Genomic DNA, 27,823 nt, shown 5'->3' with positions numbered 1-27,823 from the left:
ATCAAACATTTCTGCTGCCAAGCGTTCAGGAGTAAACGTCAAGTGAGGCTAGGATTGAGCTCACCCGTGGTGAACCCACCGTTGAATAGCCTGCCCTGGTTCACTCCTGGAGAATGGCCAGGTAACTGGGGGCTGGGATTCTTGGCAGGACCTGAGAAAAGTGAAAATATAAATTCAAGAAGCTGGAAATCGGTGACCATTCTTCTGCCCTCCTGCCTTCAGTTCAGCGTGAGTGCAGCAGAAGGTAGGAAATTAGACTGGGCCCTAAACACACCAGATTTCATCCTTCAGGGCTGTTTGTGTGGAATTAAACCTCTGTTCATCCCAAACCTGATCCCCCTTATTAGAGAGGGAATGGCAGCAGGAGAGAACACCCAGGCTAGGAGTTTCCTCACGCAATAGCTGTCTGGCACAGGTGGCCCATCTGGGTTGTCGCCTAGACACCAATAGATTTCTCTTTTGTGACATTCAATACCGCATTTTACAACTTTCACCCCCTCCCTCCCACCGATGGGAGCTGCCTGGATTACGGCAGGGTCACTGTCACTGGAGCTCGCCAGCAAGTCGTCTATACTTAGGCTAGGATGGGCAACCTGTAGTATACATTAGTACATTATCACCAGACTATTGTCACCCTACAACAATCAATATTGTTTATTGTAGCAAAGACCGATGAGAGCAGAGCATTACCTAAGGGGCAATAAAGCTGTACTCGCTGTACTCATTTAAATACACAGTTTGCTTTTCCTGGGCTGGTGAGCAGCAGTTACTGGAATTCCAAAACACTATAGGATTTTGCAGTGTGAACTGCACCTCACTAGTATCTGAACCAGTGTACTTTAATGATACAGCACAATCCCTGTTAAACACCACAACACACTCCCTGCTGCTGTCTGTGGTGCTTTATTTTAGCTGGAAGATTTGCCAAAGTGAATGAATACTCTAAACATGACTTGGTGACCAGAAAGCTTCTGTACTGTGCCACATCCAATTTGGTACAGTAATTTACAATGGTTGTTACAATGTAGGCTCATCTACTTTCCTGGCGCTGAGTTGTCCAGCTGTTGTCCTCTATCGTGACCCCTTCCCCCACCCCCTGTTTACCAATTCCTTCATCTGGTTTTCAATTTAACGAGAAATAATTGGCTTTGCCACCAAAAGAAATATTAATAAACTTGCAGAATGGGCATGTAACGGCCAAACAAATTCAATAATGATCAGTGGTTCATTTTGGGAGGAGAAATAAAGAGGCCACATATTGCTTGGAAAATAAGTGTCTAAATGTGGTAGAGGAACAAAGGGATCGGGCGATACAGATGTACAGATCAGTAAAAGTAGTGGCACAGGTTACCTCATCAAAAAACTCAATCAAATTAATTCAACACGGTTTGCCCTTAACAAATCCATGCTGGCTTTCCTTAATTAATCCACACTTGCCCAAGTGACTTAATTTTGTCCCGGATCATTGTTTCTAAAAGTTTTCCCACCACTGAGGTTGAACTGACTGGCCTGGAGTTGCTGGGCACTGGAGAAGGAGCAGAAAAGATTTACGAGGATAATACCAGAACTGAGAAACTATAACTATCAGGAAAGAGTGAACAGGCTGGGGCTCTTTCCTCTAGAAAAAGAAGGCTGAGGGGTGACCTTTTTTATTCATTCATGGGATGTGGGTGACAATGGTTTGGGCAGCATTTATTGCCTGTCCCTAATTGCCCTTGAGAAGGTGGTGGTGAGCTGATAGAGTTTATGAAAGAGTTTGCTCAGATAGATGTAGAGAAAATACTTCCACTTGTGGAAGAGACCAAAACTGAGGCTGTAAGTGTAAAACAGTCACTTATAAATCCAATGTGGAATCAGGAGAAACTTCTTTATCCAGAGAGTGGTTTGAATGTGGAAATTGCTATCATAAGGAGGTGCTGAAGTGAATAGTATCGATGCATTTAAGAGGAAGCCGGATAAAACATGAGAAAGGAATAGAAGGACATGTTGATAGGATTGGATGAAGAAGAGTAGGAAGAGGCTTGTGTACAGCATAAAAAACAGCTCGTTTCTGTGCTGCACATTCTATGTAATTCTTACCTTTGCATATTGTTCACGTTCCTGCTCCAAACTGGTTACTGATCCCAAAAACTGTTTGCCGGAGTGTACTTTTGCCTTCATCTGTTTTGATCGCTCCTCCGCTACTTGGCTTCCTGTGGAAATGAGATGTTTTTGACTTTCCAAAAGAAATGTTATGCTGAAAAAATTAAAGCTGCCCTAACACAACAGCTTTCTCAGTTATTTAATCATAAAATTATCGTAACTTAAGATGCCATTCAGCCCATCATGCCTGTGCTGGCTTTTTGAAAGAGCAGTCATGCTTAGTCCCACATCCCTGTTTTTCATCCAAAACCCTGTAAGTTCCTAATCCTCAGGTACCTGCCCAACTCCCTGAAAATTATTTATGGAATCAGCTTTCACCACCTTTTCAAGAAGAGCGTTGCAGATCCTGACAATTTTGCCCTGAGTGAAAAAAATTCTCCTCATATCCCCTTTTGTCAATGATTTTGAATCTATGTTTCTCTGGTCATTGACCCACTCACCAATGGGAATCTGTTTTCTCTACCTACTCGATCAAAACCTCTCACCATCTTGAAAACCTCTATTAGGTCACCTCTTAACCTTCTCTGATCCAAGGAGGACAGTCCAAACTTTCCAATATCTCCTCAGAACTGAAGTCCCTCATCCCTGATAACATCCTGGTAAACCTCCTCTGTGCCCTTTCTAAGGTCTTTACATCTTTCCTGAAGTGTGGATCCCAGAATTGTCTACAATATTCCATCTGAGGCCTAACCAGTGATTTTAAAAGCTCCAGCAGGATCTCTGCTTTTGTATTCTATTCCTCGACGTATAAACACAACCCATATGCTGTTTTAACCACCTTATCAACTTGCCCCGTTTACTTTAAGGAAGGATTTGTGTTTATGGTCATCAAGGCCTCTCCGCTCATTTACATGTTTAAAAATTGTGCCATTTATGGTATCTTGTCTTTCCATATTAGTCCACCCAAAGTGCATCATGTAGTGTATTTTTCATTTGTTATGTAGTGTTCATTTGAGGCCAGCGAACATGCATGGTGTAGCATGTCCAGTACCACTAGAGTTGTTGATAATAAAGTATTGCCAGCACCTTCTGTTTTGATTTCAGATTTCCAGCATCCATTGTATTTTGCTTTTATACAAATAATTGAAGATTGCCTCACCAGTCAAATTCGCAGAAAAGCACTTGTGAAAGACAGAAAGCTGTCAGCTGGAATTAGGTGACCATGAATCTACTTTTGTGCTCTCTTCCAGACACAGCAACCATCTTTGTGTGACAGTGACCATTGGCTGCTCGAATGTAGATGCTCTCATAGATACAGGAGCATCCGTCAACATCACAGGATATAAAACATTCAACAAACTTCAAGACTGTTCCATCCTTTGCAAACCAGCGAACACAAAAATCTTCCCTTACAACTGTAACGAACCACTGTAAGTTCTTGGGACTTTTGAAACATAAATCGCATTCAAAGGCACCAAAACAGGCAGCACAGTGGCATAGTGGTTAGCACTGTAACCTCATAGCTCCAGCGACCTGGGTTCAGTGCTAGGTACTTACTGCCTGTGTGGAGTTTGCAAGCTCTCCCTGTTATCTCGTGGGTTTTCGCCAGGTGCTCCGGTTTCCTCCCGCAGCCAAAGACTTGCAGGTTGATATGTAAATTGGCTATTATAAGTTGCCCCTAGTGTTGGTAGGACAATTGAGGGAAGGTGGGGATGTGGTAGGGAATATGGAATTAATGTAGGATAAGTATAAATGGGTGGTTGATGGTCAGCACAGACTTGATGGGCTGAAGGGCCTGTTTCAGTGCTGTATCTCTCTATGACTTTATAACGAATGCCATATTCTATATCTGGAGAAAGTGACATGCTCATCAGTTTCCAAACAGCAACAGATCTGTGCACAATTGCAGTCACATACACAGTTCCTTTGTGTTCTTGAACTGTATGCTGACTGCTTCACGGGTATCAGCAAATTGAAGGGTGCTACATGCAAGCTGCATGTAGATCCCAAGATGCGTCCACATAGACTAATACTGTTCCGTGTCAGAAAGCAGACAGAGAAGTAAAGCCTGGCTACCCGACTTAACCCGATGTCAGGTCTCTCTTCCGAGTCCAGCGCTCGGGTCAGGTCAGGCTGGACAGTGCTGCCTCCGGGAAGTAATCTTCAATTCAACATTAAGGTCAAATGCGCAGTCCGCACTCTGCAGTGAGTGTTCTCTATGACGTCATCGCGTTCACGCTGTAGCTTCCATGCATCCAAAGGTGATTCGACACTACAGTACGCTACGAATGTAAAGCAAATGCTGTCTACTGGAGAATGTTTAGCAGTGGAAAGTCCTGTAGCCGGAAAAGGTAAATCTTCCATTTGGAAACATTTCAATGCTGTTGTTTTCTGCAATAGTAAAAGTTCAAGTGGATTTGTACAATGCAAATCTTGCAAACGTCTACTAAAATATGACAGCAAAAAGATGGGAAATTCATCTTTGCAGCGGCACACTGTAAAAGGTTGTACTCGATCTGCAGCAGGGCCAAGTCAGTCGTACCTAACTTCGTTTGTACAGATGATAGAAAACAATGTACCCGCTCACAAGAAATTAGCAATTACAGACAAATCCGTGAGTCTCTGTTGCAAGGATATTCAACCATTCCAAACTGTCTTTGTTGAAGGGTTTGTTGAGTTAGCACAAAATGATGAGGGGCATAAATAGGGTAGAAAGGACAAAATGATTTCCCTTAGCAGAGGGGTCAATAACCAGGGGGCATAGATTTAGGGTAAGGGGCAGGAGGTTTAAAAGGGATTTGAGGAAAAAAATTTTCACCCAGAGGGTGGTTGGAATCTGGAACACACTGCCTGAAGGGGTGGTAGAGGCAGGAATCCTCACAACATTTAAGAAGTATTTAGATGAGCTCTTGAAACGCCATAGCATACAGGGCTACGGGCCAAGTGCTAGAAAATGGGATTAGAATAGATAGGTGCTTGATGGCCGGCACGGACACGATGGGCCGAAGGGCCTGCTTCTATGCTGTATAACTCTATGACTCTATGACAAGAGCTTAGGAATGTGGGTGCTACATGTGGTCAAGTATCAGCATCAAGTGTGTTACCAAATCCAAGTACAGTTTCTAGAAGGTGTCGTGATGTGGCTGAAGAAAAGAGAAAACAACTAATTTCTCAGATTACTGACATACTGAAGGATGTGAATGTGGGAATGACAACTGACATGTGGATGGACGATGACCGTAAAATCCATTATATGTCAATAACTTGCCATTACATCACAGCAGATTTTAAACTTAATGCCAAGGTTTTAACAACAGCAATGTTTCCACTCGAGGATGCCAAAACTGGTGAAAACATCAGGCGTGAGATTTTAAAGCTGCTGGTGATTCGACCCAGCAAATTAAAATAGATTAGTCTGGGTGACCGATCACGGTGCTAACATAGTCTTTGCACTTAGACCATATCAACGTCTGGATTGTCAGGACCACATATGTAACCTGGTCCTTCCACATTCACTTGACCCAAAGGAATTAACTTCTGAAGCTCCGGATGTTGCAGAAACTATACATCATGCCAAAGCCTTGGTGACAGACGTTAAACAGTCTGATCTTGCTGCACAGTTGTCTAAAACTTTAAACCCAATGGGAGAAACGAGGTACAGTACTGTGTATCTGACACTGAATTCAATTCAGGATATTTATCATGAGCTGCATGAGAAACTGGATCAGCCTGGGGAAAACTACAGGCTGGAAAACATCGCCCCCAGTGACTTGCAGATTTTGGTTGATTTCCTTCAATCATTTTCTGAAGCTCAGAGGGAACTCGAGGGAGACCAGTATTCTACATTGAACCTGGTAATTCCATGGTTTGAGAAACTTAACCGACTCTGTATGCCACTATCTACAGATACTTCAATGCAAGCAGTTGTCAGGCAACGGCACAGAGAGTGGCTTCTGAAAAAAGTTGACGTAAATGACGTGTACAAGGTAGCAATATTTCTCTGGCGTAAATTTTATCAGCTGCGAATGTTGTCCAGCCATGATAGGGAAAAAGTTTGTTCTGAAGTTCACAGACTTATCAACAGCTTTAAAACAGAAGACCCTGTGAAGGAAACGAAAGCGATTGATGATGAACCTACAGCTGCCAAAAAAGCAGTGATCGAATTAGCTGATTGGGAGAATGTTCATGAAGAAATGGACACAAATGATAAAGTGCAGCAGTACACAGCACAGAGGCCTGCTGTGCTGGTGATGGCAAACGAGTGTGATCTGTTGGACAGGTGGAAGGAACACAGTGTTGCATATCCTAAATTGGCCAGGCTGGCTAGAAGCATACTTTGCATTCCAGCGAGCAGTAGCAGCAGTGAGAAAAACTTCAGCGTAACTGGAAGGACCATCGACCAGCGGAGGACTGCCGTTAAGGACAATTGACCAGCGGAGGACTGCCCTTAAGGACAATTGACCAGCGGAGGACTGCCCTTAAGGACAATTGACCAGCGGAGGACTGCCCTTAAGGACAACTGTCCAGTGTAGGATTGCCCTTAAGGGCGATCGACCAGCGGAGGACTGCCCTTAAGGACAATTGACCGGCGGAGGACTGCCCTTAAGGACAATTGACCAGCGGAGGACTGCCCTTAAGGACAATTGACCAGTGTAGGATTGCCCTTAAGGGCGATCGACCAGCGGAGGACTGCCCTTAAGGACGATCGACCAGCGGAGGACTGCCCTTAAGGACAATCAACCAGCGGAGGACTGCCCTTAAGGACAATTGACCAGCGGAGGACTGCCCTTAAGGACGATCGACCAGCGGAGGACTGCCCTTAAGGGCGATCGACCAGCAGAGGACTGCCCTTAAGGACAATTGACCAGCGGAGGACTGCCCTTAAGGACGATCGACCAGCGGAGGACTACCCTTAAGGACAATTGACCAGCGGAGGACTGCCCTTAAGGGCGATCGACCAGCGGAGGACTACCCTTAAGGACAATTGACCAGCGGAGGACTGCCCTTAAGGACAATTGACCAGCGGAGGACTGCCCTTAAGGGCGATCGACCAGCGGAGGACTGCCCTTAAGGACAATCGACCAGCGGAGGACTGCCCTTAAGGGCAATCGACCAGCGGAGGACTGCCCTTAAGGACAATTGACCAGCGGAGGACTGCCCTTAAGGACAATTGACCAGTGTAGGACTGCCCTTAAGGGCGATCGACCAGCGGAGGACTGCCCTTAAGGACAATTGACCAGCAGAGGACTGCCCTTAAGGACAATTGACCAGCGGAGGACTGCCGTTAAGGACAATCGACCAGCGGAGGACTGCCTTTAAAGACGATCGACCAGCGGAGGACTGCCCTTCAGGACAATCGACCAGCGGAGGACTGCCTTTAAAGACGATCGACCAGCGGAGGACTGCCCTTCAGGACAATCGACCAGCGGAGGACTGCCTTTAAAGACGATCGACCAGCGGAGGACTGCCCTTAAGGACGATCGACCAGCGGAGGACTGCCCTTAAGGACGATCGACCAGCAGAGGACTGCCCTTAAGGACGATCGACCAGCAGAGGACTGCCCTTAAGGACAATCGACCAGCGGAGGACTACCCTTAAGCCTTCCACTGTTGACTCCATTCTATTTCTACATGACAATTTATAAAACCTTTTGTTCTATTTTTTTCCGCTGTGTCTGTAACTGAGACTACTAAATCAAATGTTCACTTAACTGTTGATTGGGTGTTTCGTTGGAGTAGGCTATTTGTTTTCTTTTTAATCTATGATTTGACGCGATATGTTTCTGTTTTATCTGGTTATTATCACAGTGCTGTTTGTGGGAGCTTGCTGTGGGCAATGGCTGCTGCATTTTCTACTTTACAACAGTGATTACAATTCACAAAGTCCTTCATTGGGTGGAAAGTGCTTTGGGACGTCCTGAGGTTGTGAGAGATGCTGGGGAAGAGCAAGTCTTTCCTTGTACAGAGAAAATGGATAATCTCATGAGAAGACGGCTTAAAAATCGTGAGGGAGTCAAGATGTTGTTTGAAAGTCTCAGAAGAGACAGGCTGGTATTTCTGACAGAAACAGAAATACTGTGTGTATTTGAAAGTTATCTACAAAAACTTAGTTCAGCTCCTAGAGTTGGGATTTTTAATTTTATCTACGCAAGGAGTTGGAAGAAAGATATTCAATAAATACATAACTGTACTTAATCGCTGTTAGATTATTTGTTTTGCATTTTAATACTTCAAATCAGGGCTTCTGGGATGCTTTATCTCTTCTAAGACTGAACTGTAATCTTATAGAGGAACTAGACAGTCAAGTGTGTAAAAGCAATTAACAAGCAGCACTTGCTGATTGTTTATCTGGCAGTGCTACAAAAACTTACAAAGATCTCAAAGGATCAATGGACAATCTGAAAGCTTTGGAGGGTTGAGATTCACCCATGACATCAAATAATCTAGGGTAAGAATATTTTTTTTTAAGTGATACAGACCTTTATGTAAAATTGTTTTAAATGTCAATGCTAGAAATTGTTCAAAATACTTTGTCAACATATCTTTTTTTTTGCTTTGTAGACTATTTGATATGTGTATGCTGAACAACCAGAAGTCTTCAATCAAACAGCACTGCAGATCTGCAGACTAATGATCAGACAGCACCGGGCATCTGCAGTACTGTACATTAACAATCAAACAGCACTGGGAAAGCCTGCTATTTTTCCAATTAATCAATCTTTCCTTTCACTGAAATTTAGTGTCCAGTCCAATCTCTCTGGATTGAATTCACTGAGTTTAGGAATAGCAGTAAGAAAATGATCATTGGCCTCTGTGTTGCTCATGTTCAATCTTCATGGCCTTTCACACCCACCCCACCCCCCACCACTCCAAATCTCTACAGCCCTACAATCCCCTGAAAACTGTGTTGACTAAAAAAGGGAGGAGGTAAGGAAATCACTAGGTTTGTACCCCTGGTCACTATCCAATGAACTTGGCCACAAAGTGCTTGTGTGTGAAAGTTGGAGGGGTGTTGGTTCCTGGTGACGGGATCAGGATCAGCTTCCCCACAACTCCATCTGCAGGAATAGCCTGCTGCCGGAACGGATGAATCGGATCACAACATGTGGACAAGGTAGAGCGCAATAACCTGTTTGCTATCACTAACCTTATTACGATAGTCGGGTCGGGTTGGGCGCAAAAAAAGGACTCTGGCCTGGGTCGGGTTCGGGTTGGATGTGCTCGGGTCGAGCCCGGGTCTCGTTTCAATTTTATACCCGAGCAGTCCTTTACAGAGAAGGAACTTCTGCGCTTGCTTGACCTCGACATCATTGAGAATGTTAGGGATGAACTCACCCCTTGGGTCTCACCCATACAACTTATCAAGAAAACTGAGAGCGAGGAAAAGATCAGAAGCTGCATTGATATGTGGTCTCCAAATCAAGCAATATGACAAGAAAAACATTTGGCACCAACAATTGAGGACATCACAGAGAAAGTGAATGGTGCTAAATGTTTTGCTCAACTTGACCTCAATGCAGGCTACCATTAAATTGAGCTTCCAGAAGAATCGAGGTATCTTATAGTGTTCTCCACTCACACCAGGCTCTTTCAATACAAGAGGCTCAAGTTTGGAGTCAACTGAGCAGCTGAGCTATTTCAGTACATGATTCAGTCTGAACTGCAAGGACTTGAAGGCATGCTGAATATCAGTGATGACATTCTCAGCTACAGTCGCACAGAAAGTGAACATGAGACATGCCTACATACATGCCTACAACATCTTAGAGAATGCAACCTCACCCTGAACAAACACAAATGCCTGTTTAATGAAAGCAGAAGTGAATTATTTGGTCATGTGAAAGTTGAAGCCATTGCAAAAGCTGCAGATCCTACGAGCGTGTTTGAAGTCTGGAATCTGCTTGGGCTCATCATATACTGTAGTCGTTCCATTCCTGACCTCACTACGCAGTCTGTCCTCCTGCCCACACCCCAAAGCAATCTGACAAAAGAGACCACCAAAGGGGTGTGGACTAAATTGCACAAACAAGCTGTACACCAAATCAAACAACGGTTGTCAGCAAGTTGCACAAATGCCTATTTTGACCCTGGAAAGCCACCCAGCTAGTCGTGGATGTAAGCCCGGCTGACTTAGTAGATCACCCATCAATCCTCACGATGGCAAGCAGATCGTAACACCCGTAGAACAACGAGATTCGCAAAGAGAGAGAGAAGCACTCTCAATCACATGGAGAATCCAACACTTTCATCTGTACTTGCAAGTGAGTGTGAAGTAATAACTAATCACAGGTTATGAATGAGCCTATTCAACAATCCACAATGCAAGCCACCTGCTTTAATAGTGTGTAGAAGACTCAAACTACAAGAGTACGAGTTCCGTGTTAAGTATCAGCCAGGCAAACCTAACCCAGCTGACTACCTTTTGCACCATCCTTTGCTGACAATCAGTTCTACTAGTCATGAAGAACAGACTGCCGAACAACATCTTAACTTTGTGAGCGTAAATGCAGTGCTGACATCACTAAAATTAACTGACATCAAAGTGACATCCAAACAAAACTGCAACTATGTGTAACAGCTATGAAATTACAAAACTGGAAAGATGGGATTGAGAGAGCATCTACAAATGAAGTCACTCGCACGCTACAAGGTCTTCACAATGTTCGAAATGAGCTCACAGTTGCAACAACTTCTGATTGCAAGTTACGCAGCAACTGCACTGTCATTCCGCATTCATTGAGAGAACGTGTTGCAGAAATAGCACGAGTGTCACCGGAGAATTTTCAAAACCAAGCAACTTCTTCAGGAAAAGGTATAGTTCTCGGAAATTGGCTGCATGGTGGAGCACAAATCAATTAGTGTTTGCCATGCCAAGCAACCACATAATGTCAAATCTTCATGATCCGCTCAACATATAGCTTAACATCTCTCATAGGGAAAATGTTAGAAGCTATTATTAAAGAAGTCGATAGCAGGGCACTTAGAAAAATTCAAGGTAATCAGGCAGAGTCAACATTGTTTTGTGAAAGGGAAATCATGTTTAACCAATTTATTGGAGTTCTTTGAAGAAGTTACATGTGCTGTGGATAAAGGGGAACCAGTATTGTATTGTACTTTCATTTCCAGAAGGCATTTGATAAGGTGCCACATCAAAGCTTTTTGCAGAATAGAAAAGCTCATGGTGTTATGAATGCTTCCTTTTTTTGTTAAATTATGAGGATTTGTGTTTTAAAACTGAAATAAATTCCATAGATGCTGGAACTTTGTTTTTTTTAAAGAGGTCATCAGAAGGCCTTTTGGACTGATCTTGTGAACAACAGTTAACGGAAGGCACCTGTTTTCAGATAAATACCCAGCAGCGTTTTATTTGACTTGGGGAAGATGTTTACAGAGAAGTGACTGGTCAAGATTTACAGGGGTCAGGAGGCTTGATTCTTGTGACACTGGTTTTGGTTTCACTTTGGACATTGAGTTGGTGATATGGACAGTGTTAAAAAAGACAGTTGAAGAAAACTTGCCAAGGGAACAAACCCCATCTCAGCTTGTTTCAGCTTTTTGAAAAGCCTGCCAGTTTTCCATCTCTTTGAGAAGTTCTGAGAAGCAAGTGTAAGAAACTGCCTGAAACCCCTGTTGCTGCATTTTTCCCGGAAAGCCTGCCCGAACTGATCGTCGTCGCCAGACAAGAACTTAGTTTAGAGTGACAACCATATATGCGTATTTGAGATGCCAAATCAAAACAAAGGACATCTGACACCTTTCCATAATCTTTTTTTCTTCAAGAATGATCAAGTATTTGGCTAAAATATTCCTTTACTTTTTTTTGTAATAAAGCTCGAAAGACTAAATTTCTATGTTTTCTGTAAACTGGTGTATGTCCGTGTGTGAGAAGCTAAGGTAAAAAGGGAACTTTTATATTTCAATCTGTGTGTTAATGCTTTGCTTCATTACTGGTTAAGACTTGTTTTATAATAAACTGATCATTGTGTTGTTTAGGAAAGAAACCTGGTTGGTGCATTTTATTCTGGGATAAAAATAGAGTTTATGATTGACCATATTGGTAACTGGGAAAAAAATTAAATATATGTTGCGACATGTGGAGAAGTGGAATTAGAAAAAAACAGTGCACTCCTCTCGCCTTGGTCATAGCAATGGTGTAGGGGGAAACATATTGGCATAGATAAGGAAACAGAGGTTAGGCATAAATGGGTCATTTTCTGGGTGGCAAGATGTAACGAGTAATGTGCCACAGGGATCAGTGCTGGGACCTCAACATTTCACAATTTATATAAATGACTTAGATGATGGGACCGAAAGTATGGTTGCTAAATTTGCTGATGACACAAAGAAAGATAGGAAAGTAAATTGTGAAGAGCAAATAAGGAGGCGACAAAGGGATATAGATAGGTTAAGTGAGTGGGCAAAGATCTGGCAAATGGAGTATAATGTGGGAAAATGTGAAATTGTCCATTTTGGCAGGAAGAATAAAAAATAAATATTATCTAAATGGTGAGAAATTGCAGAGCTCTGAGATGCAGAAGAATCTGGGTGTCCTAGTGCATAAATCGCAAAAGGTTAAAATGCAGGTACAACAAGTAATTAGGAAAGCTAATAGAATGTTATTGTTTATTGTGAGGGGAAGTGAATACAGAAGTAGGGAGGTTAAGAACATAGAACACAGAACATTACAGCGCAGTACAGGCCCTTCGGCCCTCGATGTTGCGCCGAACTGTGAAACCATCTGACCTACACTATTCCATTTTCATCCATATGTCTATCCAATGACCACTTAAATGCCCTTAAAGTTGGCGAGTCTACTACTGTTGCAGGCAGGGCGTTCCATGCCCCTACTATTCTCTGAGTAAAGAAACTACCTCTGACATCTGTCCTATATCTATCACCCCTCAACTTAAAGCTATGTCCCCTCGTGTTTGCCATCACCATCCAAGGAAAAAGACTCTCACTATCCACCCTATCTAACCCTCTGATTATCATATATGTCTCCATTAAGTCACCTCTCCTCCTCCTTCTCTCTAACGAAAACAACCTCAAGTCCCTCAGCCTTTCCTTATGCTTCAGTTATACAAGGCATGAGACCACATCTGGAGTACTGTGCACAGTATTGGTCTTCTTATTTAAGGAAGGAGGTAAAGGTGTTGGAAGCAATTCAGAGAAGGTTTAAAAGACCTGGAATGGGCGAGTTGTCTTATGAGGAAAGGTTGAACAGGCTAGGCTTGTAGCCCTGGAGTTTGGAAGAGTAAGAAGTGACTTGATTGAAACATATAAGATCCTGAGGGGTCTTGACAGGGTGGTTGTGGAAAGGATGTTTCCTCTTGTGGGAGCATCTAGAACTAGGGGTCACTGTTTAAAAATAAGGGGTCGCCTATTTAAGACAGAGATGAGGAGAAGTATCTTTATCTCAGAGGGTCATGAGTCTTTGGAATTGTCTTGCTCAAAAGGTGGTGGAAACAGAGATTTTCAATACTTTTAAGACAGAGCTAGAAAGATTCTTGATAAGCAAGGGGGTGAAAGGTTATCAGGTGTAGGCAGGAATGTGGAGTTGAGGTTCCAATCAGATCAGCCATGATCTTGTTGAATGGCAGAGCAGGCTCGAAGGGCCAAGGGGCCTACTCCTGATCCTAATTCATATGTTCGTATGTATGTTCATATAATTTTTTTTGATGTTGATTGAGGGATAAATATTAGCCGGGACACCGGGGAGAACTGCTCTTCTTCAAAATACTGCCATGAGATCTTTTACACCCACCTGAGAGGGCAGATGGGCCTCAGTTTAATGCCTCATTCAAAAGACAGCACCTCCAACAGTGCAGCACTCACTCAGTATTGCACTGGAGTGCCAACCTTAAGTTTTGTGCTAGTGAAGTTATCTGCAGTTTATCATGCAGAGCATGTAGGGTGTGACTGAAATAAAAAGAGATAAAAAGGATTAGTTATGAAGAAACCTTGCCTGGCATCAGCTACAGGATTGTCAGTAGCTATGGTGTGACTGTCCTCCTGCCTGTGATGGCCAGCATGTTTTCTTCAATGGGACAGAGGTTGTGCAAGTAGCCTGGGCCTCCTCTGGTGGCAGTTTCCTATCTGGAGTTGTGCATGAACTTCTCTCCATGAAAGAGATTGTTAGTGACATCTTTGTGAAGTGTTTAGAGATTGTCCAGGTCAAATAACTTGTCTGCAGTGTGTCTGATGTGAGGTGTGGGGAAATGAGGGTTAGAGTAATGGTGTGTGTAGGAGTTGCTATTCTAGACAAACAGTGGGTGCTGCTGAATCAGTTGAAGACTTCCAATATTTTTTGTTAAGTATCAAGGGATATGGGACAAAGGCAGGTCAGTAGGGTGAAGGTACAGATCAGACATGAATGACAAACAGGCTGAAGGGGCTGAATGGCCTACTCCTTTTCCTATGTTTCTAACAGAAAGTTATGTGAGGGAGAAGAAGTATGAAGGTGAGAGATTAACCATCAGCATGGAAGGGATGCAGAGTATCCAGAATGAGGAATGGAATAACGAAGCTTGTAAAATCAGACAGATTAAGTGGAAGACCATTAGTTGAATAATTTAAAATAGCAGTGGAAAGAATGCCTGGTTCCCTGGGAGGTTGATGTTTTTCCTTGGTAGTGTAGATAAATCCTTGCAAGTGGATTGAATTTGTAAATCAAAAGAGCATAATTGCAAATTATTTCAGACACTAGCATGTATGGTAGGGGAGGAGTGGAGTGAGGAATCCTCAGACACTAGGGTTCATAAACAGATAACAACTGTGTACTGGATATCCTCTGTCATTAATTGTGGATGATAGAAGATGTTAGTAACCTGCCACGGCAAAGGTCATTAGGTGTTTGGAAGGTAGGATTACGATTTGAGTCCTCTACTAATTCTGGAGATTTGATAATGTTGGACATGTATTCAAGAAAAGGGACATGGATAAACCAGGAAATTACAGGTCAGTCAGTCTAACATTGGTGCTAGGGAAGTTATTGGAAACCATTATCAGGGACAAAATAAACTTTCATTTAGAAGTCATGGGTTAACCAAGGACGGCCAGCATGGATTTGTTAAAAGCAAATTGTGTCTGACTAACTTTCATTGAATTCTTTGATGAGGTTACCAGAGAAGGTTAATCAAGGTAGTATTGTTGTATATAGGGACTTTCGGAAGGCACTTGACAAAATGTCACTCAGGAGTTTTAAGAAGGTGGAGCCAATGGAATTAAGGGAAAGAAGTGATGAGGATAGTTATAGGCTTCAGGATGACATAGACAGGATGGTGAAAAAGGCAGAAGCTTGGCAGATGGAGTTCAATGCAGAGAAGTGTGAAGTGATGTGCAAGATCTCACATTGTAGATCTGCTATTGGAAATCTCTGGAAGCAGCACAGGGCACTACCTTCTGGATTGCTGCTGTAAACTGAAACTTTATTATCGACTCCCTCTAGTGGAACACATGCTACAGCAAGCATGTACGGAGGCCTGAAATGATCAAATAGTTGCCTCACATTGTCTTGTTTGGACATTACATCAGTTTGTAACATAATTGATTAAGTATAGCGGTCGTTTCTGCTCACGAGTAGGATATCGGCATGTGACTTCAGGTGCGGTCTCCTTTATCTCATGTGCTTCATCTGAAGTGTCGATGTCTGGATCGGATGCAATGCTTGTGGATGGTGTTTGCAACAATTTGAAGAATGATGTGTTTCGTGTGATGATTTGCGAACCACGGTTAGCAGTGATCAGTGATCCTTTAGTGTTGGTCACAACAAATAACTGGATATCATAGGGGGTTGTGTGCTTTCCAACTTATCCATCCTGTTTTACAAGCACTTTGTCTCCTGGCTTTCGTGGTGTTATTTGGAATTTCATGTTTCGCTCTGCATTTGGTTCATGCGATCTTTCTGTCCTCGATGACACTTGTCTACGTGTTGATCATTATCTTTGCGGGGTTACTCAGGAAAATGTGTTTGTATAGGATGTACGAAGGTGAGTGTAGCTGGAGGCTTTCCAGTGGTTGAGTGAGGTGTTGCTCTGTAATTGTGAAGAAAAGAATACAATACAACTCCTACTTCCACAACTGGCTCTCAGCAGTGACTTTTTTCAAGGTGTTCATGAATCTCTCAACTCCTTCATTAACTCTTGGCCAACAGGGTCTGATTTTTCAGTAAGTGAAGCCCAGGTAGTTGGCTTTTTTTTTAGTTACTTGTTTCTGGGATGTGAACATCTGCCATGGTGGGATTTAAACCCATGTCCCCAGAGCAATAGCCTAGACTTGGGAATTATTAGTCCAGTGATATTGCCACTGTGCCACCACCTCCCCATACTCACCTCATCGCTGTTGAATTGAGTCCTTTGTCGCTTCTCACCATTTGAGGCACTCCAAACAAAGCGAAAATATAGTCAGGCTTTGGGACAGCTGCTTTCGCTGAATTGGACATAACTATTTCTATGACTAGAAATTGGCGGCAGTCATCAGTGACAGCAAGCAAGTGCCCGTTAGTGGGCAAGTCTGCAAAGTCTATGCTAACATCAATCCATGGGACTGCAGGCAGCTCAGACATGTCCATACATACGAACATACGGATGAAGAGCAGGAGTAGGCCACTCAGCCCCTCGAGCCTGCTCCGCCATTCAAGATGATCATGGCTGATCTGATTGCAACCTCAACTCCACATTCCCGCCAACCCCTGATAACCTTCCAGCCCCTTGCTTATCAAGAATCTATCTACCTCTGCTTTAAAAATATTCAAAGACCCTGCTTCCACTGCCTATTGAGGAAGAGAATTCCAAAGACTCAAGAACTTCTGAGAGAAATATTTCTCCTCATCTCTGTCTTAAATGTGCGATCCCTTATTTTTAAACAGTGACCCCCTAGTTGTAGATTCTTCCAAAGGGGGAAACATCCTTTCCACATCCACTTTGTTAAGACCCCTCAGGATCTTATATAGTTTCTATGATCTGACCATGATCACATTGCAGTTTTGTGGGATCTTGAGTGCACAAAATGACTGCTGTGTTTCGTACATTACAGCAGTGACTACACTTCAAAAGACTTTATTGGCTGTAAAATGCTTTGGAACATCTTGTGGTTGTGAAAGGCTCCGTATAAATGCAAGCCCTTCATTTTTTTTCTTTTTTTGTTCTATCTTCACAGTACAAGCTAACCCTGTCCCTTGCTTTTTGTTTTCAGGTGCTGATGATGTGCAGATAGCCATGAAATGTTAGATGGCTGCCATCTTGGCTTTCGGGGCCAGTGTTGCCAGAAGCTGCCAGAGCATCAGCTCATTCCCACACTCCGTTCTTATACAGAGCCCTAGGAGTGCTGTACCACAGTCCTAGGAGAGTTGCCTTGGCTCCATGGGTGAAACATCTGCTATCCTCTCCCAAGGACGACAACAACCCACGAGTGCCCTTGCTAGTGCCTGCTGGGCTAGGCTGCCCCGTCCCAGGCTGAGGTATGCAGTCTGCAGCCAGGTCCTCAAGGCCCAGAGCTGCTCAAGGTCACTCAGCACAGCCATCTGAAGTGTCCTCATTGGAATCTCAGCAGCCTTCCACCCCCAAACTGGAGCCACGAGGGAAATTCTTCGTAGGAACATGAGGATAGGGAAAGAAGTGTAAAGACAGGCTCGCACAAGCATGATGCACTTCTGTAAACGTTAGATACAGATGGAATTGAGTTGGTCAATCAATTTAGTTTCTGTTTAGGTATTGGCCTTTATATTTGTAATGAAGTGAGGACAAGATCTACGAGGCTGGATTGAAGTAAGACAATCGGATGCTGGTTGTAAGGATGGTGAATAAGGATTGTGGAATTGTTGATGTAATGCGGATGCTTCAGGTGAAACATTCTGGGATGTGCTGCACTCCAAGAGCTCTGAGGGTCAGCACACTGGTACTTCATACTGCTTGGACTCCTCTTCCTCATGCTCCTGTTGCATGTCTTGCTACCCAGGCAGTTGCCATGATGGCAAGATTATTGGTCATGCAGCAGACAGCCACAAATCTGGCTATCGACTCAGTGCTGTTCTGCAAAGCTCCTCCCGAATGGGCCAGGCAGCAGAAGCATTGCTTGAGTGCAGCAACTGTCTCTTCATTGGCTTTTCTGGTGGCGGCTTGGCTCTCATATGGCCAGCTCTGCAGCTGTGCCCGGGTTCCTGACAGGAGGGCAGTATCGCCCAGTAGCCAGCTTCTAACCTCACAGCCTGGTTGGAATAAAGACAGCACAAAGGACTGGCAGAGGGTGAATGACTCTTGATGGTGGCGAGGAAACCGAGCACAGATCTACAAGATGCGTGGATCTCTGTTTGGAAATCAATGTTGAGGGACTGGAATCCCTTTTAATTGATGCCCGTATTATTAGCTTAATACAGAATATCTAAAGAATCTGCTGGGTTAAAAGAAACAGGAGCTTTATTGAAACACATCTTATTGTTATGCTTACATCTTCCAAGAGACTGCGCGAGGGACCCACATCACTTCCTGTGATGAAGTAGACAGTATGATTAGCATATTAACCCAGTAGCGACCCAGTGTCCACTATAATATATTATACTACAACGCCAGGCAATGTGGGTGCAGTCTGTCACCTTGGACCCTGGGTGAAGTCTGTAATATAGGCTAGTGCTCTCTCGTTCTGCTTCAGCATGTCCATGGGGAAGGAGATGTAGATGTTACTCTGGTGTAGTGAGCCTCTGTGACCTCTCTGATACAGTGGTGAACTGCAAACTTTGAGATATGACTGATGTCACCTGCTGCAGTCTGTATGTACCCTGTTACATGTAAGTTAAGGATCACAGTGGTCTTGATAGCCACAGGTCTGAGTATAAGACTAGAGTGGTGGCTGCAGCAGGCGACATAGCTCAGTGACAGCCTCTGAAAGCACTTCAGACCAATTTTCTGCACTATGGGGAAAGAGCAGGGATTGGGACTAATTGGATTGCCCTTTCAATGAGCCCACAGATACGATGGGCTGAATGGCCTCCCTCTGTTCTGCATGATTCTATGATAATGATAGTGATCACTGTTTCCCAATGACTATCCCACTGAAATATGCTCCACTTGTGCCACTTTATTCCCAGAACGAGATCCATCCTCATCCCCAGTAAATACCCAGCAGCATAACATCTTCTTAATTCTAGTCAAATAGATTGTCTTTGAATCTTCATGCACAGCAGGGCTGTAACAATTTCTTCCGTCAACATTGCTCACCAAAAGTCATCAATCTAAATTTGACAATATTTTTCACCCCCCCATGACTGTTCCACTGGTATGCTGCACTCCAGAAGAGAACAGATTGCAGATTGGGCCAGAGTTGACAGGAGAGAGCATCTTTCACCATGTACTTCTGGTTAGACTTTTCCCTGTACCCTTCAGTTGCAATAATCATTTGCAGCATAACATGGTGGAAGTGTGATCTGATAATGGCAAACTGAGGGTGACAGGGCATCTGGCAGCTTAGTGAATGACAGAACTAATAGTCTATCTCCTTAACCAATGAGATTTAAGGATTGAGAATGAAACAGGAATGATGGTGACTTAGAATCAAATCAGGTACAGGAAGAGAAAGAAAGAGAGAAAAATGATTGGATTAAGAGAGAGAAAAGAAAGACAGAAAGGAATAGTAAAAGAAAATCAATGTTTCAATTTGAAAATCTCTAACAAATTACTACATGCAAGAATGAGACTCAACAGTTTGAACTGATCCCATTCTGAACATGACAGATTACATGAATAATTATCACATTGTTAAAGGGGCAATTACACTGTTAATAATGAGCTCTAACTTTCGGTGGCAAGTTTAATGAACAATTAATGTGGAATTCCAGCAAGTTCTTGATTATAATGGGGAAAATAAGTCCAGATGCCATCTGGGCGAACCCAACAGCAGAGTGGTGAAAACTGACCAGAAACTTTTGGAGATTTGCAGTTCATGGCATATCTTGTCTTCCCTCAAACTTGCTGGCTGGTTTGCACATAATTAACACTGTGGCCGAAATTTTACCCTCATTGGACGGGAGCCATCCACCGACCGAAAAGTCGGTGGTGATCCCGCCTCCGCCTAGCATGGGGATCCAGACTGGATTTTTCACTCCCCAGGCCCTTATTTGGTCTGAGGTGGGACTTCCATTTCATTGAGGCAGGATGTCCTGCCTAATGGAGCTGCCAGCCAATCAGCAGGCCTCAGCTCTTAGTCCCAGCGCACCACCGAGAGGGGCCTGACGAGGCAAGGGTGGTCGAATGGGAGAACGGGAGATGTGTTGGGCGTTGGGAATGATTGGGGCATCGGAGGGTGGCTCTCTGTCAGACATAGGGTGCCTGATCAGGAGGGCCCCTCCCAGGCTGTCAGAAAGCCGCCTCCTTTTAACAAGTGGCTTTTCTCGGGCCTGGGCTGCCTGCCTGCCAATGGTAAAATCCCTGTGGCAGCGGGCAGAGGCCCTTAAGTGCCTTGATTGGTCTGGAGTGGGCGGACCACTTTTCACCAACGCCCCGTGTAAAATGGCGGAAGAGGCGGGAGCAGATTGGGAAGGGCCCCCCGAGCCTCCCACTCCATTTTACGTCCCCTGCCACCATCTTGCTCTTTGGGGGTCATAAAAGTCCGGCCTGTGTGTTGTTAATGCGCCATGAATTCCAAGAAGATTTAACCCATTATTATTTTGCTATAGTAGTAAATCATTGCATTTTACTATATTGTGTGAGTATACCTTGGACATCAATAAGGTCCTTTTATGATCCATTTGGGACCCCAAAGCCAAATGTACTTTCAAAGTTCCAATATTGTTACGGAAGTGCTTCTTTTGTTTTGTTAAGTATATGTTTTTGAGGCCTTATACTTAAATTGTAGAGATGGATTCATTGGAAGGCTAAAGATTTCTTAGTGCTGGACTTTGCTTTGTTGTTGACAGTTCATTGAAAGGACACTGAGATGTTGTTTAAAAACATCCTTGCTGGAAGTCATGTGCTTTAAGCAATAAACCACAGAAACCTTGGTGACCTGAGGAAGATGTTTACAGAGAAGTGACAGGTCAAGATTTATAGGGATCAGGAGGCTAGACTCTTGAGATATTGGGCTGAATTTTACATTCCCGTCGCTGAGTTCGGCGGCGGGCAGATAAGTTGATGACCCGCCCTTGCGGGCAGCCATCCTAAGCACGGCGGCTCATTTAAATAGCCGGGGCGGGTCGCCCCCTCCGATGACGTGGAGGGGGTGGGGTGTTTTTCCCTGGCAATGACGCCAGCTGCCTGTGCGCAGGCGTTGGTGCCATTTTTAAAGGTCTTTGAGCCCCACTATTAGATTTAAAGTTTAAAGCTACAGTGAATAAAAAAATTAAATACATTTATTTTTCCCCTCTTCCATACTCCTAAAGCCATAAAATTAATTACTTGCCCTCTCCCCCCACCACCCCCACAAAACACTTACCTTGTCCACCTGACCATTCCACTCCCAAACTTTTACCTAAAACCCTTCCCACCACGCCTTACACCAATGATGTAACTTTGACCCTGTTTCCCCCGCTTCCCGCACAGAGAAACCTACCTCCTCCCGCCCCTCACCAGTGTGGCGCGTCATTTCCCCAGACGGGGATCTGAAGGCACGGGAGTGCCAGCCAGCAGCAGGAAGTTCGCAGCAGGATGGAAGGCGGTGGCGTAAGTATAATGAATTCATTAATTTTAATTTATTTAAATGGTGGTCCCATTGCCGAGGGGTGGGGTGGCCACCATGAGGCCTCTCCACTGCCGGCCATATCGGGCTGGGCCCTTCCAGCATCAGGGTCCGTGGCAATCCTCTCCCAGAGGCATTTTCCAGCCCCTCTGCCACGAACCCTGACGTTCGGGGGGTCTGTAAAATTCAGCCCATTGTTTTTGGTTTCACTTTGGACAGTATGTTGGGATGTGAACTGTTTTGAAGACAGTTGGAGAAAACCAGCCAAGAGAGCAGCCACCATCAGCTCACCCTCTTCCATCTCTTTGAGAACTTCCTGAGAATCAAGTGTAAGAAATGAAGAAACTGATGCTGCATTTCTCCTGAAAAGCCTGTTAGAAACCACCTATGCCACATTTCTCATTGAAAAGCTTGCCAAACTGATCCTAAACGTCATCTGAAAAGAACTGCTCTGGAAAGATCCCAGTGACAGCCGTCTATTTGTATTCAGGATGCCAAACCAAAAAGGGACAACTGACATCTTTCCATATCTTCTCAGTTTTTAGCAAGTATTTGGCCAAAGTATTCTTTTTTGTCTTTGTTTGTTGTAACAGACCTCTGCAGAGAGAATTTCTGTATTTTTTCCAGTGTGTGTGTGAGTCTGTGTGTGGGAAATTTAAAAATCGGAACTTTCATATTTCAATCTGTGTGTTAATGCTTTGCTTCATTACTGGTTAAGTCTTGTTTTATAATAAAGTTTTGTCGTTTATTAAGGAAACCTGGTTGGTGTATTTTATTCTGGGATAAAGAGCAGAATATATTACTGACTGCATCGGTAACTGGTTAAACATTTAAAAAAATATATGTTATGACCTGTGGAGAAGTGGAACTAGACAAGACAGTGCACTCCTCCTGCATTGGTCATAACAATATCAAATACTTACAAAATTAACAGGTAATGCAAACAATTTGTGCATCTGTAATGGGTAGTTTAACGTTGTAGTTGCACAAATTATTATTTGTTCAGACATTAGATTATGGAAGCAGCTTATCGTAGTACATTCACCTGCCATTTAAAGAACGAGGCACAAATTCTGATGGTGCTTGAGGCAAGGCTAATTACAAGACCACAACAACACAGTTATTGAACAATGGCATGGGCAATGTTGTTACCTTGTTCCTCACCATAGCTTTTAACTGGGACCTGTGGGAGCTGCCTTCCCCTCCGACCTGACAGTGGTGTTCCTGTTGGCGATGACTGAACTGGGCTTCCTTGTTGGTGCGCTCTGTGAAAATAGAACAAAGATTACCAACACCTTGATTCTCAAGAACCACGACTCTGCCTTTTGCTTTTCGAGATCCTGGAACCACTATCGACTTACAAAAATGCTCCCCTCTCTCCCACCAATACCTGCTCAAGATCCACCAACATCTGGCCACTCCCCTTGGCCAACTCTGTCTTCCCTTTTGAAAAAACCTCTCTGTTTGAGTGTATCTTCAGAATCCAACGCTAATACTCTCTGCTGCTGGCTGTCCCTTGTTTTGCCTTAAAAAGAGGCACTTTGCCATGTTTTCCTGGACACAATATAGAAATGCAAGTTGTTGTATGGCACTCCAAAAATTTCTTTCACTACTTATATCCTGACCAGCCTATTTCATCAGAAATTGTTAACTTACTGATTTCCCGCTAACCTTTTGACAATGACTTTCTTCAGGATTTCTTGATGTAGTGTCGTTACAGAATGAATTACAGAGTGATGGGACATGTGCAATTCCTATGGCGAGCTGCTGATTTGCAATGTGCCACGACAGGAGGAGTATGGCGGAGAAAAGGCATTTTCCTATGGGAAGAGTAACAGAGTGGCAGTGCAAACATAGGAACATACGAGGGATCAGAGGCCATTCAGCCCCCTCCAGTCTGTTCTGACATTCAATTAGATCATGACTGATCTGTACCTTCACTCCATCTACCTGCCATAGTTACATAATCATTAATAGCCTTGCTAAACAAAAATATTTCAATCCCAGTTTTGAAACTTTCAATTGACGCCCGCCCCCCCCCCCCCCACCCCCGCCCCCGCCCCTCAGCTTCAACAGCTTTATTAGGGAGAAAATGTTCAGGATTTCTACCACTTTTATTTGTGAAGAAGTGTTTTCTAACATCACCCCTGGACAGTCCAGATCTAATTTTAAGATTATGCCTCTTGTTCTGAACCGTCCACCAGAGGAAACAGTTCCTCTCTATCTACCCTATCTTAAAACATTTCAATAATATCAAGTTCCTTTGTTCCCCAGTAGCTCCCTCCCCCTCCCCCTGTTCTCCAGTAACTCCCTCCCCCTCCCCTTGTTCCCCAGTAGCACCCTCCCCCTCCCCCTGTTCTCCAGTAACTCCCTCCCCCTCCCCCTGTTCTCCAGTAACTCCCTCCCCCTCCCCCTGTTCTCCAGTAACTCCCTCCCCCTCCCCCTGTTCTCCAGTAACTCCCTCCCCCTCCCCTTGTTCCCCAGTAACTCCCTCCCCCTCCCCCTGTTCTCCAGTAACTCCCTCCCCCTCCCCTTGTTCCCCAGTAACTCCCTCCCCCTCCCCCTGTTCTCCAGTAACTCCCTCCCCCTCCCCCTGTTCTCCAGTAACTCCCTCCCCCTCCCCCTGTTCCCCAGTAGCTCCCTCCCCATCCCCCTGTTCCCCAGTAGCTCCCTCCCCATCCCCCTGTTCCCCAGTAGCTCCCTCCCCCTCCCCTTGTTCTCCAGTAGCTCCCTCCCCCTCCCCCTGTTCTCCAGTAACTCCCTCCCCCTCCCCTTGTTCCCCAGTAACTCCCTCCCCCTCCCCCTGTTCTCCAGTAACTCCCTCCCCCTCCCCCTGTTCTCCAGTAACTCCCTCCCCCTCCCCCTGTTCCCCAGTAACTCCCTCCCCCTCCCCCTGTTCTCCAGTAACTCCCTCCCCCTCCCCCTGTTCTCCAGTAACTCCCTCCCCCTCCCCTTGTTCCCCAGTAACTCCCTCCCCCTCCCCCTGTTCTCCAGTAACTCCCTCCCCCTCCCCTTGTTCCCCAGTAACTCCCTCCCCCTCCCCCTGTTCTCCAGTAACTCCCTCCCCCTCCCCCTGTTCTCCAGTAACTCCCTCCCCCTCCCCCTGTTCCCCAGTAGCACCCTCCCCCTCCCCCTGTTCTCCAGTAACTCCCTCCCCCTCCCCCTGTTCTCCAGTAACTCCCTCCCCCTCCCCTTGTTCCCCAGTAACTCCCTCCCCCTCCCCCTGTTCCCCAGTAGCTCCCTCCCCCTCCCCTTGTTCCCCAGTAACTCCCTCCCCCTCCCCCTGTTCTCCAGTAACTCCCTCCCCCTCCCCCTGTTCTCCAGTAACTCCCTCCCCCTCCCCCTGTTCCCCAGTAGCTCCCTCCCCCTCCCCCTGTTCTCCAGTAACTCCCTCCCCCTCCCCTTGTTCCCCAGTAACTCCCTCCCCCTCCCCCTGTTCCCCAGTAGCTCCCTCCCCCTCCCCCTGTTCTCCAGTAGCTCCCTCCCCCTCCCCCTGTTCTCCAGTAACTCCCTCCCCCTCCCCCTGTTCTCCAGTAACTCCCTCCCCCTCCCCCTGTTCCCCAGTAGCTCCCTCCCCCTCCCCCTGTTCTCCAGTAACTCCCTCCCCCTCCCCTTGTTCCCCAGTAACTCCCTCCCCCTCCCCCTGTTCTCCAGTAACTCCCTCCCCCTCCCCTTGTTCCCCAGTAACTCCCTCCCCCTCCCCCTGTTCTCCAGTAACTCCCTCCCCCTCCCCTTGTTCCCCAGTAACTCCCTCCCCCTCCCCCTGTTCTCCAGTAACTCCCTCCCCCTCCCCCTGTTCCCCAGTAGCTCCCTCCCCCTCCCCCTGTTCTCCAGTAACTCCCTCCCCCTCCCCCTGTTCTCCAGTAGCTCCCTCCCCCTCCCCCTGTTCCCCAGTAGCTCCCTCCCCTCCTCATTCCCCCGTAGCTCCCTCCCTTTCCCCCTGTTCCCCAGTAGCTCCCTCCCCCTTCCCCTGTTCCCCAGTAGCCCCCTCCCCCTGTTCCCCAGTAGCACCCTCCCCCTCCCCCTGTTCTCCAGTAGCTGCCTCCCCCTCCCCCTGTTCCCCAGTAGCTCCCTCCCTCTCCCCCTGTTCTCCAGTAGCTGCCTCCCCCTCCCCTTGTTCCCCAGTAGCTCCCTCCCCTCTCCCTGTTCTCCAGTAGCTGCCTCCCCCTCCCCCTGTTCCCCAGTAGCTCCCTCCCCTCTCCCTGTTCTCCAGTAGCTGCCTCCCCCTCCCCCTGTTCCCCAGTAGCTCCCTCCCCTCTCCCTGTTCTCCAGTAGCTGCCTCCCCCTCCCCCTGTTCCCCAGTAGCTCCCTCCCCTCTCCCTGTTCTCCAGTAGCTGCCTCCCCCTCCCCTTGTTCCCCAGTAGCTCCCTCCCCTCTCCCTGTTCTCCAGCAGCTCCCTCCCCCTTCCCCTGTTCCCCAGTAGCCCCCTCCCCCTGTTCCCCAGTAGCACCCTCCCCCTCCCCCTGTTCTCCAGTAGCTGCCTCCCCCTCCCCCTGTTCTCCAGTAGCTCCCTCCCCCTGTTCTCCAGTAGCTCCCTCCCCTCTCCCTGTTCTCCAGTAGCTGCCTCCCCCTCCCCCTGTTCCCCAGTAGCTCCCTCCCTCTCCCCCTGTTCTCCAGTAGCTGCCTCCCCCTCCCCTTGTTCCCCAGTAGCTCCCTCCCCTCCCCCTGTTCCCCAGTAGCTCCCTCCCCTCTCCCTGTTCTCCAGCAGCTCCCTCCCCCTCCCCCCATTCCCCAGCAGCTCCCTCCCCTCCTCATTCTCCCGTAGCTCCCTCCCTTTCCCCCTGTTCCCCAGCAGCTCCCTCCCCTCCTCATTCCCCAGCAGCTCCCTCCCCTCCCCCTGTTCCCCAGCAACTCCCTCCCCCTGTTCCTCAACAGCTCCTCCCCTCCGCCTGTTCCCCAGCAGCTCCTTCCTTTCTTCATTCCCCAGCAGTTCCCTCCCCCTGTTCCTCAGCAGCTCCCTCCCCCTCCCCGTTCCCCAGCAGCTCCTCCCCATTCCCCAGCAGCTCCCTCCCCACCCCCTGTTTCCCAGCAGCTCCCTCCCCCTCCCCGTTCCCCGGCCGCTCCCTCCCCCTCGCCCTGTTTTTTTTATTCGTTCGCAAGATGTGGGTGTCTCTGGCTAGACCTGTATTTATTACCACTCCTTAATTGCCCTTGAGAAGGTGGTGGTGAGCTGCCTTCTTGAACCATTGCAGTCCATGTGGGGTAGGTAGACCCACAGTGCTGTTAGGAAGGGAGTTTCAGGATTTTGACCCAGCAACAGTGAAGGAACGGCGATATAGTTCCAGGTCAGGATGGTGTGTGACTTGGACGGGAACTTGCAGGTGGTGGTGTTCCCAGCATGTGCCGCCCTTGTCCTTCAAGGTGGTAGAGGACGTGGGTTTGGAAGGTGTTACCTAAGGAGCCTTGGTGCTTTGCTGCAGTGCATCTTGTAGATGGTACACACTGCTGACACTGTGCGTTGGTGGTGGAGTGAGTGAATATTGAAGGTGGTGGATGGGATGCCAGTCAAGTGGGTACTTTGTCCTGGATGGTGTTGAGCTTCCTGAGTGTTGTTGGAGATGCATCTATCCAGGCTAGTGGAGAGTATTCCCTCACACTGCTGACTTGTGCCTTGTAGATAGTGGACAAGCATTGGGGAGACAGGAAGTGAGTTACTCACCGCAGAATTCACAGCCTCTGACCTGCTCTTGTAGGCACAGCATTCATATGGCTGTTCCAGTTCAGTTTCTGGACAATGGTGATCCCCAGGATGTTGAAAGTGGGGGATTCAGCAATGGTAATGGCATTGAACGTCAATGGGAGATGGTTAGATTCTCTCTTGTTTGAGATGGTCATTGCCTGGCACTTGTGTGGCGCAACTGTTACTTGCCACTTATCAACCCAAGCCTGGATATTGTCCAGGTCTTGCTGCATATGGACACGGACTGTTTCAGTATCTGAGGAGTTGCGAATGGTGCTGAACATTGTGCGTGTGTGATTTATCTGTCAGTGACCCTTTCTGCTGGGATTGCCGATTACTGACTCACTCCTGTAATATATAGCAGTCTCTGCTTTAAAGCACTGAGAAGTGGAAAAGAACA

General features: G+C 46.2%; 1 protein-coding gene across 20 annotated transcripts in view; it reads right to left on the bottom strand.

Annotated features, from left to right (window-relative positions):
* Window positions 1–27,823, bottom strand: part of LOC137353703 (regulating synaptic membrane exocytosis protein 3-like) — a 1,492,914-nt gene that overhangs the window by 191,881 nt on the left and 1,273,210 nt on the right. For 19 of the 20 annotated variants that reach the window (XM_068020069.1, XM_068020075.1, XM_068020096.1 and 16 more), the window contains 2 exons: window positions 22,896–23,008; window positions 2,080–2,192 (listed from right to left, as the gene is read on the bottom strand). In XM_068020069.1, the coding sequence (XP_067876170.1) occupies window positions 2,080–2,192; window positions 22,896–23,008 (226 nt within the window). The remainder of the gene's footprint in view (window positions 1–2,079; window positions 2,193–22,895; window positions 23,009–27,823) is intronic. The other variant, XM_068020082.1, reaches the window with a different exon arrangement.

This window comes from Heterodontus francisci, chromosome 3, assembly GCF_036365525.1.
Source record: "Heterodontus francisci isolate sHetFra1 chromosome 3, sHetFra1.hap1, whole genome shotgun sequence".
Classification (NCBI taxonomy): Eukaryota; Metazoa; Chordata; class Chondrichthyes; order Heterodontiformes; family Heterodontidae; genus Heterodontus; species Heterodontus francisci.
Note: the sequence above shows the minus strand (reverse complement) of the source record. Positions and strands in the feature narration are given on the sequence as shown.